This window comes from Hyaena hyaena, unplaced genomic scaffold, assembly GCF_003009895.1.
Source record: "Hyaena hyaena isolate Hyena2069 unplaced genomic scaffold, ASM300989v1 scaffold_404, whole genome shotgun sequence".
Taxonomy (NCBI): Eukaryota; Metazoa; Chordata; class Mammalia; order Carnivora; family Hyaenidae; genus Hyaena; species Hyaena hyaena.
The window spans coordinates 1,107,106-1,121,690 of NW_024081036.1; the positions used below are offsets into that span (position 1 = coordinate 1,107,106).

Below are 14,585 nucleotides of genomic sequence, written 5' to 3' on the forward strand. Positions count from 1 at the left end.
ATGAGGCTAGCATTACCTTGATACCAAAACCAGATAGATACTACAAATAAAGAGAACTATAGGCCAATATCTTTGATGAATATAGATGCAAAAGTCCTCAACACAATATTAGCAAACCGTATCCAAGAATACATTTAAAAAAATCATTCACCAAGGTCAAGTAGGATTTATTCTATTCCCATGATTCAATGGTGAATCCATATTTGCAAATCAATCAATGTGATATCACAGCAGCAAAAGAAAACGATAAATGCCACACAGTCATCTCAACAGATGAAGAAAAGGTATTTGACAAAGTACAACATCCATTCATGATAAAACCCCTCAACAAAGTAGGTTTAGAGGGAACGTATTTCAACATGATAAAGGGCACATGTGAAGAACCCACAGATAACATCATTCTCAGTGGTGAAAAACAGGGCTTTTCCCCTAAGATTAGGAACAAGACAAAGATGCGCACTCTCTACCACTTTTATTCAACACAGCCCTAGAATTCCTAGCCACAGACCAGAAAGAGAAGAAGCATCCAGATTGGAAAGGAAGTAAAACTGTCAGTCTCTGCAGTTGACATTATGGTGTATATAGAAAACCCAAAAGACTCCACCAAAAAGCTACTAGAACTGATAAATGAATTCAGTAAGGTCGCAGGATACGAAGTCAATATACAGAGATTGTAGTGTTTCTATACACTAATAATGAAGTAGCAGAAAGAGAAATTAAGAAAACAATCTCACGTACAGTTGTGCCAAAAAAGAATACAATGCCTGGGAATAAACTTAACCAAGGAGGTGAAAGTCCTATACTCTGAAAACTATAAAGATGACGTCCCTAAATATGTAATTAAATCAAGAAGAAAAGTAGTAAGTAAAACTCATTTCCTACTTACCTAGCTACGTTTTACTGTTATCTTTTCTCTTGAGGTTATTTATATGTGTATGTGGGTGCTCACTCCATAGCTATTAAAAGTGTTTAATGTGCCTTTTTTGTATGCATGGTATATTTCACAATGAAACATATTTTTTAAAATTTATCCAGCTGCATCACCTCGTGGGGGCACCACACTAATCTGTGTATGTACTTTATTAAAAATGCTTGACAGACAGTAACTGGGAGAAGGAGTTATTATAAACTTATTTAGATCATGGGTTATATGCTGTGTTTAGTGCACTGTATAAAAACACCACTGGGTGAATCTCAGAAAGACACATGGGAACCACCGTTTCATTTGATGATGTGCCACCTCCAACCTCACAGAATGAGTTCATCAGGTAACCAATTATGTAGGCGAGTCATGGGGAAGCCGTGGGAGAAGCCAGGGAACGCACAGGAGCTGGGTGAAGGAGCAGGGGCTGGTTGGCAGAAAGGTGAGCATCGTGTGCACCTTCCGCACTGTCCCTCGAGTATACAGAATTCACTTATGGAATTCTTTTTTTCTTTTCTTTTCTCAAATAAATAATTTATAAGCAAAAACTAATAGAATCACCTAAACAGCGTTTTTGTTGCTTTATTTATGGAATCTTTCTTTTAAAAACTTTTTTTTAATGTTTTATTTTTCAGAGACAGAGAGAGAGAACATGAGGGAGGTGGAAGGGCACAGAGAGAGAGAGGGAGACACAGAATCTGAAACAGGCTCCAGGCTCTGAGCGAGCTGTCAGCACAGAGCCCAACATGGCGCTTGAGCTTGTGAACTGGGAGATCATGACCTGAGCCAAAGTTGGACCCTTAACTGACTGAGCCACCCTGGCACCCCTTGTTATGGAATCTTTCATCCAACTAGTATTTATTGAACCTCTAAAATGCATTGGCACTGTGGTTGGAATGTTTATCAGTGAGCAGATAGACTTTGCCCTCGACCAGGCTACAGTTTAATCAGATGCATCCAGTAGAGTGGGAATGGTTAGAGAGACAGACAGAGCCCAGTAACAGCCCTTAAGAATGGAACGTGCTTTTAAAAACACATTTTAGAGGAAAAAACACTTTGATACTATATAATGATATATAAAAATAAGTAAGAAGATAGGTTCATATACTCTTTGGAAACACCATGACAAATCTCCTAGGGACTGGACTTCACTGTGTCTTCCCTTAACATGAGTAGGGTGCTGCAGATGATTTGTAAGTCCTGATTTCACACTCTGCCTAGCTGTGCAAGAAGGGGACAGGTCTTGTGTGGATATGCCTTTAAATCACATTTTCCTCTGACACATAAATACACAAAAACATTTCTCTAAAATGTTTAGTCCTTTTCTAAAAGGCTTAATTAATTTGATATTTCTTGCTTATTGTTTTATATAGTAACCCATGCGGTTGATGTTTGTATGATGGTCTTGATAATTTATCATAAGAGCAGATCTGTTTTCCTGCACACCAAAATGTGAGCTATAATTGGACAGCTCATTTACACAACACTTTGTGTAATTACTTACTTCTGCACTATTGTTGTTGAGTTGAATGTGCATTTGCTGAATTAGGGCCAAAAGAACGAAGTGGCCACGGCCTTGCTGACTGTTGTGTCCTGAGGATAATTTGCTGTGAGGGTGTCCGTCCTCCTACACATAGTACATAGGACGGCTGCATAGTCTAGTGATACCAACTGTGTGTGTGTTCGGAAGGGGGCAAAGGGACTGTCTGACTAGTCCAAGATCAGATGCACTGTGATGTCTGGGACTGAACTTTTTTTTCCCCCTAATGTGTTTATTATTAGAAAAAGTCATTAGTGTGCTAGCTGCCTGTCTGGAAAGCGAGAATCCACGTGCTCAGAGGATTGGAGCAGCTGCGCTTTGGGCTCTGATTCACAATTATCAAAAGGTCAGTTTTTAAAGTTATTGTTCTAGCCAGGGGCAAATACAAGCCTCTGAGAGTGCAGCCAGGGACGCCCGCCCGGGGAGCAGCAGCAAGATTACAAAAACAAAACAAAACAACAAAAAAACGAACTCAGGGACCTTATTGCCGCGTGCATTTATACAGTTAGTGAGCCATCAGTTGAAATCATTGTCATTTAATTAAAAGGATGTCTCAATTCAGAAGGGTGTCTCTGTTGGGTGACTTCTCCTTTTGGCATAGCCTGATTTGGCATATTGGCATAACGTTAGTGTAGACCGTTTCTGCTGAAAGACGAATTAAGGACAAAAATACATCCTGAAATAAAACCAGGTAGGAAAGCTTTATCCAGCTGTGTGGCTCCTCCTCGTCTTGCCCTGATCCTCGGACGGCCGCAGCCCAGGGCCGGCCGCAGGGGAGCGAGAGCAGGCGCAGCCGCGCACTTGCCCACTCTGGCCTTTGGTCTGGTCTTTCATTGCAGACATCCCGCCCCTGAGACAAATGCCCTTGTGTATCTAGCGACTAAATAGTGACAGAGAGCGTTAGGATAGGCAGCATCCCCGAGGGGTGCCCTCTCTGTGCTCCCAGCTCCTCCCGCCAGCCGGCGAGGAGACCCGGGGCAAGAGGCGGGGCTTTTGCCTTGTATCCCCGAGGCTTCGCACGGGACTTGGCACTTCACGGTCACTTAGTAAATATTTGTTGACCGACTGTCACTGTTTGATATATTTTATCTGAAATCTGGAGTTGGAGGGAATACGAAATATTGAAACCAAGACTGAGTCTTCCTCTAAGACTTGAGATTAGGGGAGGGGGGTAAGGGAAGCGCAGAGGTAAAGACCATGGAGCAGCAGAGAGAGAGTCCCGTTAGAGAGGGAAGGATATGGGTGACTTCTGGTGGGCTGTGTGCCTGTGTGATCCCAGGACCACCTTCCTGTGTGCCTGTGGTCAGCTGCGGCGCGGTAGCATTGTAGTGTCCTGACCCTTAGCCTGTGGGAACAGGCCTGATTCATGGGCTGCTCTGTTTTCTCCAGGCAAAAACAACTTTGAAAAATCCATCAATAAAAAGAAGAGTGGATGAAGCGTATTCCTTAGCAAAGAAAAGTAAGTTTTATTATGAAAGACATTACAATTAAACTTGGAAGCTATTAAGTGAATTATTTGATTAATGAAATATTTGGGTAGTTCACGGCAAAAAGACAGTTTTCAACACTGGTCCATGCTTTTCATTACGTCACTTTTTAAATAATAAAATGTTATAATAGATGAAGGTTTGAGAGAGTAATTTCTTAAAATGTGTCTGTGATCTTTCTCCAACTCCTTTTTTTTTTTTTTTTTCTTGCACTAAACATCCTTTGCCAGTGGCTACCACCATGCTTTAGTGTGTTCTTAGGTGATAAGAACTGGGCCCAATTAGAATTGACCTTGAACAGAAAACTTTGATCTAACATCAGGGAGTTGAATTATAGTCTCCGAGAATAGATCCCCTGCCCTTGTCTCCTCTCAGCCTATGGTGTGATCATGATATGAGGCAGGGTTTTCTTTTCACAGTTCATTTTTCATTTTAAGTGACACAGGTTTTCAATGAGCATTCTTCTTTGAACACTTTTTTATGCTAAGGCACGGTACTGTGTCCTTGTGCGAAGTCTTTTAGTTATTAGTTTGTGTTAACTAGTTACTAATTTTGTTACTAATTACTTAGTAACTAATTTTTTTACAGTCTGATTCTTTATAAGTGGCTTATAGTTTTTTTGGTTTCTTGCTGTGACCATGAGTTTCTAGAGGTACTGAATCTAGAGGCTTAAGTTTAAATAAAAAATAAATATGACTTCTGGCTGCTCTTAAGTGCAGTGCTGAATTTAATAAACTTACTGTTCCATGTTCTTTATTTTTCTCTTTCAGCTTTCTCGAACTCAGAAGAAAACCCTCTAAATGCCTATTATTTGAAATGTCTTGAAAACCTTGTTCAGCTTCTTAATTCTTCCTGAGCCCCCGCGAGGGGCTCCTCCCAGAGACCGACAGCCGCCACAGGTGAGCCCACCTCCAAGCAGGCTCCGTGTAGCACCTGTTACCTGGAGACATGCTGAGTCTCTGCAGAGCACGTGCCCTTCCTCTTCGATGGGAAGCAGAACGGGTGACACCCTCGTTGCGTCCCTTCGCACTGGCCCCATGAGAAAGAGCAGCTGACGAGAAGAGGGTGAAAAAATCACATAGAAACTTTGGGGAACATAAGCATTTTTACCTTTTTCTATGCTTTGTAAAAATCCTATTTAACAGTTATTTAATAAAATATTTTTCGAAACTGAAAATTGACTAATGCTGCTTGCAGATTTTTATCGGTGTCATGAATATAAATTTTAGTAATTGGAAGATGACACTGTGTTCTGATTTCCTTTTTTCCTTAATTTATTACATGGAATTTGGCTCTTGTCAGTACAGATACTTACTTCACAAACCTTTATTTTGCCCAGGGCATATCCATTAGAGAAGAGATATTTGCATGTAAATGTCTAGGATTTTGTGAGTAGCTTCTTTATGCAATTTTTAGTGATATTAACTCATTTGCCTATGATTTGTTAACCTGTTACATTTTATTATTTTCACCTCTCAAATTCTGAAATGCTGTGTAATAATAAAGGAGGAAATAGAATTTATGATCAGATAGGGCCTGGGTTCAAATTCTAGCTTAGGGCCAAGACATCATGAAGAATAAGACTTAATAAAATCTCGCAGGGGGAACAAGTTCTGTCAGGTGTGATGTCACCTCAACTGGCACGTAGTTCTGAACTGAGAACTTAAATTAGAACCAATTCAAGTACTGATTACTTTTGGCAGTTTTCCCAACACTTTTGAAAGTAAGAAAATTGTGTCCAAGAGAAGAAAAACAAATATGTGTGTGTGTGTTTGTGTGTGTGTGTGTGTTTGTGTGTATACATGCACACACATAGTTACATACACACATTATTTACAGAAAAGTTTTAATTGAATTGTTAACAAAAAAAATAACATTTTTTTAAAATTTTAGAGAAAAAGAGCAAGCAGGGGAGAGGAGCAGAGGAAGAGAAAGAATCTTTAGCAGGCTCCATGCTCTGCAAGGAGCCCAGCACAGGGTTAGATCCCATGACCTTGGGATCATGACCTGAGCCAAAATCAAGACTCAGACACTCAACATGCTGAGCCACATAGGCACCCCCAAAAATTACATTTTTAAAGTGCTTTAGCAAATTGCCGTCACTAAAATAAGCCAGAAGATGTTAGCTAGAAGCATGAGCAAGGAATAGATGTTTAACTAGTGAGATAGAAGCAGAAAAATTTGTAGTGTCTGAAAATTATTGATTAGAACAATGGATCTAGGAAGTTCAGAAGTTTCTGGGCTGCCTAAGGTAACTCAAAGAAATGGACATGCCAATATTCTGAAAAATTCACCCGATTCTGAGAGCAGGAATCAGGAATTATTTCTACCTTTCCTCCTGGTTTCTTATATTCTGTGCTGTTTTCTTGGTATTACCTTGTAAGACCTCACTGATGAATAATGAGTTGGATTTCTTCGTAACTTCCATTTAAAGGGCTCTTTCTGTGTCACAGGCGCTATTCTTAGAATGTTTATTACTTAATCTATTTCCTCTAAATGACTGTTTTCCCTGTGTTGGAGGTGAATACATGGAGGCTGAGCAAGGCTAGGGAGTTTGTCTGTGGCTGCCTGCCTGTCTATCCTGTGCTGCCTCCTTGTTCTTCCTCACCGCAATTCCTGTCTTTGTATTTGGATCTTAAAGCTAACAGCCATTTTTTTTCCTACAAAAAATCAGATCTCTCCAAGGAAATAACTATTTCCTTTATGGTTCTTGATTGATTGATTGACATATCAGGTATCCTTTGCCTCACATCTTTAAATCAGGAAGAATGGTGATTGATTATTTTCTCTAGCAGTTCAGGGTAGTACTGTGGGGGGGTGTGTAGCCCAGTAGCTCAAACCAGGCGGGGATGTTACCTGCCGAAGCCCAGGAGGTCTGTCACCCAGAAGAGGGACAGAGGCCATGGCTTCAGGAGGGGTTGGGCTACCATCTGTAGGTGTCCAGGGACACAAGCCTCAGAGGCATGGAGCACCCTGGTGCTGACGGCAGCCCTTCCTCTCTGTGTCTCTTCAGAGTGTGTCTAGCCAGCCAGTGGAGAAGCTGGGAAGCAGGAGGTTCCACAGGCCACCGGCTCAGTGTGTCAGCAGCTGGAGCATCGCAAGCCCCTAAGCTTGTTGAAATGCAGCTTCCTGGACCCACTGAAACAGTCTTAGGCCCAAACCAGGAGAATTGTTAGTGAGCTCCCCGGGTGGTCTTTACACTCACCACAGCTTGAGAGCCGACAGTTCTTTCCCCTGCTTTTACAGAATACTGCCTGGAACTTGAAAACGATTTAACATTACTCAGCTACTTACTAATGAAATAGGACTTGAATCTGGGTGTCTTGAATGCTAGTCAAGTGTTTTTTCTATTACACATCCCTAGTTTAGGCAAAGATTCAGAAAATAGGTGTCGGGGACCAGTTCATGCCTCATGCTCTCCAAATTTCCCATCTCCTGGCCTGTTTGGTTGGTTGGGTTAGTATTGCTAGTGTGCTGGGAATGCACACCAAGCCTGTACTATTTTAACCAGAATGTGCAGACATTGATCCAGAGGCTTCTGAATTTAAGACCTTGAGCAGTTTGTGGGAGGAGGTAGTCCTTGGTTTCGAAAACAGAGGAAAAAGTAGACTGCTTAGGAGACCTATCTGGAGCCTTTACAGCTCTTCCTAAAATCACTTTCAAAAATGAGTAACTGGCTGTATTTTTCTTTGGTGTTCTGTAAAGAAAGGAGTGAAAAATAGAATTTGCCCAGTTAACTGCAGGTCATCAGTTTCCCTTTGTAGTATTAAATATACTCATCTTCTGTAGTGATCTTACATCATTCATCTTTTGGCACTTTGTATACCCCCATTTCCTGAGATCTGCTTCTTGACTCATGATGTTCCTTGAATTTGGCAGATTGATGGATAGGAATAATGATCCGCATTCCTACTGTTGCCGTAGACACCAGGTATGCATACGGTTCTCTTATGGAATGAGAGAGCATAACCGAGTGGTTACGGAAGTTGGTCTCTGGAGCCACATGGACCTGGTGTCAACCCTCGCTTCATCCGTGCACAGCAGGGGCTACCTTGGAACAGCAAGGTTCCAAGGTTCCACTGTAACGGGGGAGGAGGCACTGCCTTGTAAAGTTGGGGACAGGTTAGAGTGCCCAGCATAGTATACCTGGTACATAGTCAATTGTCCCTTGGCTGTTATTAGTGATGAATTATTCTTATGTAGTTATCACAAATGTGTCTCTTTCTCATTAAAACACTAAATCCTTTGTGCCATTGCAACCCTTCTATCTCTAGGGGTGGGATAGGCTGGGAAATGAGTTCTGTTGTCAAAACTGAGGTTTCAGCATTCCAAAAGGATTGTCAGTTTCTAGTGGGGATGTGCTCACTGTCTTGAGGTCACTGAGCTCATTGAGTCATCACCGAGAGCCTAAGTCTTACACAGCCCCGTATGGAGGTGTTCAGTGCAGCTAGGTAGGCTTGGTACATTTTATTCTGCTTGTCAGATTGACTGTGACTTGGTGAAATAGTGCTCTTCCCCAATTTGGCTGAGAAACACAAGAAATAAAAACATAGCCTCCAAAAGAAAAGCTCAGCTTAAAGAATCTGTCAGTGTGAGGGTGGCCATTTCCATCTGTCCCATCTGTTGCTGACCTCTTGCGGTCCAGAGAGTCAAGGGGATTGGATGATTAAATGCTATTGTTTAGTGAACGGGCAACTTAAGAGTTTATTCTTCCTAAGTTGAAAATTATTCCTCATGGGAAGTTCTTTCTAAAATTTAAATAGCAAGTCACTAGGACTCAGTGAGAGGAGGCTGGGTCCCAAGGCTCAAGATGCATGAAAGACTACACCAAGCCCCCAGGATGCTGATGTTTGGCGACATGATGAGCTCAGCATGATCCCGTTTTCCATGTGCCTAAGAACGTCCATCTCTGTGCTTCATTTGCTCCTTCTGCGTTTGAGAAATCTGCTTCAGGAGAAGATATGCTCTTTAAAAATAATGTTTCACAAAAGATCTATAACGTAGCATTCGATAAATTTCTCTTAAACTAATTTGGCATGAAAGTCAAGAGGAAAATACGTGTCTTAGTGTAGACTGCATGGAATGAATTCTTGCACGCATTCTCCTATGTCAATAATGTCTTTCCCTGTGGTTTTTCCTCGGCCCACGGCTGTGCCTTGGGAACATCTGCATCCCATTTGGTTCATTTGGGCAGTGATCCTGAGCATTCTGGAGGCGAGCAGATTGGTTGCGGTTCTGGACAAATTCTGAGAACATGCTTTCCTCAGATACTCTATTAGAACATTCTTCCCTTGGCTTGCCATGGAGAGAGATTCTAAAAACACAGGTTATAAAGCGGAGAACTACTTTTAATCATTTTCTGGTGATATTTATCATAAAAATTGCATTGCACCGTATCCACTTAGATAAGATACCTGGTTTATAGTGTCTACCTGTTAGGAAAAGTCACAGTTGCGCAGAGTAGAAAATCGAAAATAACTATGGCTTTAGTTAAAAGAGGAGTTTCTTTTATTTTTATGTTTTAGTGGGTGTTTTTTCCACATGTAGGAAGCCCCCAAGGGGCCATTCCTTTGCTAACAGTGTCGTCAGGGGCTCGAGTGTCTGTCCTTCTGCTCTCCGGTCTTTGATAGCACGTCTTGGAAAGCACGCCTCGTTCAGCAGGTTATCTCGTGGATGTCAGGAAGGAAAAGGGCAGGAAAAGGTTTCCCCACTGTCTGCTGCCCTTTTAAGGATCCTTCCTGTAAGACCTCTCCCAACAACTTGGCTCACATCTTCTTGGACAGAACACAGTCACACTCACGGTCACTCAGCTGCAAAGGAGGTGACAGAGTAGAGTCCTCTAGCTGGGCTCACCACCATATGTAGTGACACAGTCCTCTGCTGGTTGGGTTGGGCAGCCCCACAGGTCAATGTTCTAGTTTTTAAGAGAAAAATGTGACATGATTAGGGGTAAGAGTATTAGCCTCCCAGTGAAAAATTGTAAAGCTTATTAGATGCTTATTGAATGCATTCAGTCTTCCTTTGGACTTTATGATTATTTCCAGTTGTGTTCAGAACCAGAAATATTAATGTCAGAGAACAAAAGTAAGATGATTTTCGGGTGTGAAACCAGACGTCCTGTGTAGAGTTTACCCCAATGACCCGGAAGCCTTAGCTGTCAGAGCCCACCCACTTATGGAGAGCCATGGAGTAGTTGGACTGAACGGACTCTGACACTCGCAAAGATAGGAACTAAAAACTGGTTAATGGAAAAAATCTATATATTTTATTTCAAAAATGAGAATATGTACTTTCCAATTTTCATTAAGGGCTGAGGCCTTTTTTGAGGGTGCTTCCTTCATTGATGTTAACACAAATTTTTTTTTGGCATTTATCACGTTGAATGTACTGGACAGTTTCCAGTTTTGGTTTTTATAAACAGCAAGAACTAAGACACTTATCAAGCAATCTAAACCCCAGCTTCTTCCTGATTTTTTTTAAACCATTTTATCTGGGAATTCTGGATTTTTACTTACTTTTGCTAATTATTATTTCTTTCTTTTTTTTTTTTTTTTTTTTTTTGCAATTACCTCACCACACTAGGACTCAATAGCCCTTTGTAAGGGACTACTTGTTACCAATTCTTTGCAAAACATTCAACTTAGTCCTTACAGAAATGCTCATTTTTCATCTCACCTCTGTCATTAGCCAAATTCTGTAATTCCAGTAACTAGTCTAAGTGGATCAAATTTTTAGGAGCAAGGAGAGCCAGATCTCAGTCAGCATGAAATTTGCCTAATGGAAGTCAGAGCTGTGCTGGAGGGGCCTGCTGCCAGCCTCTGTGTGCATGGGCTGCGCCGTCAGCCACTGTGTTTATTGGGAGAATGGAGAGAATTGTTAAACCTTAGCAAATCTGGTCAGAGGGGGGCCGATTAAGAGAGACTATCTTACACTATTAAGCTTGTAAACTTTCTTGAAACTTTGAACTCCCTCTTGTTTGTTTACTGGTTAATCCTTGCCAGGCTCCCTGTATTCAGAAAAAGATTGAACAGGTTAGAGGAAATAGGTACTTTCTCAACTTACTCTCTACTCAGCTTTTACCCCCTTACATTCTCTAGCTTGCTTACCCTTTCTCTCCTACCTCCGTGACTTAAATCTTCAACTTCCCTCCATCAGGTGCCTCCACCCACCCTCACACTTCATTTCTGCTTTTTGAAAGGTCAAGATCAAATGTCACCTCTCCTGCAAAGCTGCATCAGATTCCCTAGCTGGGAGGAAATTCTTTACTCTTTGAGTTTCCATACTGGTTTTGGTTTTTTTTCTTTCTTTTTTTTGAGCTTTTATATCACTTAGTTTTTCCTTCTTGTATTATGCTGATTTGCATACAGTCGTTCCCACCATCTGCTTAGATATGGCTTCAAGATTGAGCATTAATTTTCTGCTTCTCACAATGCCTTGCACGAAGGAGATGTACATTTTATATTTATTTGAATGACTGAATGTGGAAAATACTTCAGTAGTAAAAGCTTCAGAATTTCACAGTGTAAATTAGGGTGAAAATTCTGTTGACTATCAAAATAGGCACAACCGTGTTTCTTTTATGAGAATAGGTTTTTGAGTTCTAAAAATGAATGAAAGAAAAAGCACTGTTTACAATTACAGTAAACTCAGAATATTTTTTTTTAGTTCGGTAGAAAAAGAGAAAAAACTCTAGTATTTTAAATATGATTTGAAAATATACCCAGCACCCACATGGATCAGACACTAATCTAAACTTTCAAGTTCCATTGCTTCCTAGGAATCTTACTTGGGATATTCTTTTTGGGCAACAGAGTGTAGGTTTCAGCTTTGTGAATACAGAACCGTGAATTGTGAATACAGAACCCGAGCAGTGTGGAAGAGCCAGGAGAAGCCAGTTTGCGTCACCCATGCTGTGTCCGAAGCGTAAACCAACAGGTCACCTGTCAGCTTCTTTCCAGTTCTTGGTTTAGTCCCCACGTTCGGCAGCCACAGGCACTGAGGAATCTGACTTCGACTGAAATAAGCAAGACCCTGCTTTGCACCGAAGGAAAGCAGGGGGCAGTGGTAGAGGCTCAAAGGAAACTTCATAGTTTGCCTTCATGAGAAATCGGGGGAAATGCTCATTCTACTGGGGAATGAAGTCTGTAACTGCATCACTTTAAATCTCTTATGCCTCTGTCCCTTGCGCAGCTGCACACCTCCGTCTGCAAGGGGAGGACACAACAGCTCCCGTGCAGTGTTTCGAGTTTTGAACCAAATGGGGAAACTGGAAGTGTACAGACTGTGAAACAAAACTGGCAGATCCAATGTGTATAGCATTTGCTCTGTATGATTTAAAGATTTGAACTTGTTTAGAATATGGGGGCTGGGACTAGCCGACATGCTGAACAGACAGGTCGGCTGATCCTCCCCCGAGATTGACTCCTGGGAGGGGAGAGAGAGTGGTGGGAGAGCCCTACCATCACGGAAGCTCCTGGAACTCTCGTGGGTAGTGGTGGGGGTTCTGTGGTCAGTGGCAGGAGACAGTCAGCAAGGCTTCTGAGGGAAAGCAGCAGACCTTGGGGATTTGCTCTCCTTTCTCCAAGGTGCGCCTTGGGCACAATAGTTCCCACCCTTGCTTGTTCAGAACTCTGGCCCCGGAGGGCTCCCTGGCAGACTCTAGGCAGCCGCGAAGAGCCGCATACTTGTGAGCACCTGGGAAAACGGGTGAGGGCACTGACCCCCATCAGGCCCTTCTGCTCTCTGCCACTTCAGCCCCCCAGGTCAATGCTCTGCGGTCTCAAAATGTCTCTTCCTAACACTGCCTCTCACCGACCAGGGCTTGTTTTTTCAGTGGGGAGTGAGTGACTATGATCACTCCTTGCTGCAAAATTTAGGAATATTAAAGGCAAAAAGGACCCAAGAGAAATGGGCTCGAAACAGCCCAAAATGCCCAACAGTAAGAATGGAGGTTAAAAAATTGTGGTTTATTTAGGCAATGAAATGTTGCTAAGCAATAAAAAATAACAAAATGCTGATAAGCACAACATCATGAATAAATGTCAAAAACACTAAATTGATATATCGGATGATTCTACTTATATGAAGTTCAGGCAAAACTCATCTCTGGTGACAGAAATTCATAATATTAATCTTTTAGAGTGTGTTGACTGGCTTCATCTAGGCTGTGGTAACGTGTATGCACATGGAAAAAGTCTTAAAAATTATTATATGTATATCATATAAAAAACATGTTTAGATAATATCAATATGATGGACATTAGAGGAGGAATACATAATGTAAAAGAATGATATATTGTTATTGAGGTGGGGAATGCAGATATCTTTTTCTTTTGGGTAAGAAAGGATAAAAAAGAAACAGAAAAAGGGGACAAATTGAAAGAATAAGGTGACAGAAATGTATCCAAATATATCAATAAAAATTAATTGACTTAAACTCACAAGTAAAGGATAAACTTGAAAGATTGAATTTAAAAGTCTAACATATGTGGTTTAAAGTTTTAAATGAAAGGATGAAAAAATAAATATTAAAATAAAACAGATTAATGTAGAATAAAATCGATTTTAAGAAAAAAAATTTAGGGACAAAATAGGTCACCATAGTGATATAGGATTAAACTCATCAAGATGTGGTAATTTTAAACATCCATGCATCTAATAAAATACGCTCGTAATGTTTGAAGTCCAAAGTGGCACAACTACAGGGAGATAAAACTGACATTGCGGGAGGAGCTTTCAAGACATGCTCTTGATTTTTTTTTTAAAATGTTTTATCTATTTTTGAGAGAGAGAGAGCAGGGGAGGGTCAGAGAGAGAGGGAGACACAGAATCTGAAGCAGGCTCCAGGCTCTGAGCTGTCAGCACAGAGCCTGATGTGGGGCTTGAACCCACGAACCCTGAGATCATGACCTGAGCCGAAGTCGGATGCTTAACCAACTGAGCCACCCAGGCGCCCCAACTCTTGATTTTTAATAGGTTAAGCAATCAACTCAAAAAAAGATATAGAAAAACTGAATAACAATTGATAAGCTTCAACTAGGATATATACTGAATTCTGCAATCAAGAATTAGAGAAGGGGCACCTGAGTGGCTCAGTTGGTTAAGTGTCTGGCACTTGGTTTCAGCTCAGGTCATGATCTCGCGGTTTCGTGAGTTCAAGTCACACATCAGGCTCTGTGCCTGCTTGGAATTCTCTCTCCCTCCCTCTCTCTGCCCCGTCCGCACTCGGGCTGTCTCTGTCTCTCTAAAAATAAATCAATAAACTTTAAAAATAACAAAGAATTAGAGAAAACACATTTCCCCCTCAATCCACACGAAGCATTCATGGTTGGTCAGGTATTGGGCAACTAAGAAAGCTTCCGGAAATTTCGAAGATGAGTCCATGTAGACCAAGAACTCTTACTGCTCTATAATGAAATTAAAATTTAAAAACAAAAAGATATCTTTGTGTATTAAAAGACACACTTGTAAAAAATCCACAAGTTAAAGTGGGAACCACAGTGGAAATTTGCTGAATGATAATGAAAGCTCTACACATAAAGACTGGTGGGCTGCAGCAAAAGTGAAAGTTTTCTCGCTTTTTTATCCTTGGGAGAATTTTTTAGCTTTAAATCTGTCCAAAAGAGGAAGACTTCAG

At 41.3% G+C, this 14,585-nt stretch overlaps 1 protein-coding gene across 2 annotated transcripts in view; it reads left to right on the forward strand.

Moving 5' to 3' along the window:
• RTTN (rotatin) overlaps nucleotides 1-5,114 on the forward strand; it is a 163,405-nt gene extending 158,291 nt beyond the window's left edge. For both annotated transcript variants that reach the window (XM_039251940.1, XM_039251941.1), the window contains exons 47-49: nucleotides 2,705-2,808; nucleotides 3,852-3,921; nucleotides 4,720-5,114. In XM_039251940.1, the coding sequence (XP_039107871.1) occupies nucleotides 2,705-2,808; nucleotides 3,852-3,921; nucleotides 4,720-4,805 (260 nt within the window). In that variant the 3' untranslated portion in view covers nucleotides 4,806-5,114. The remainder of the gene's footprint in view (nucleotides 1-2,704; nucleotides 2,809-3,851; nucleotides 3,922-4,719) is intronic.
• Nucleotides 5,115-14,585: the final 9,471 nt, after the last annotated feature.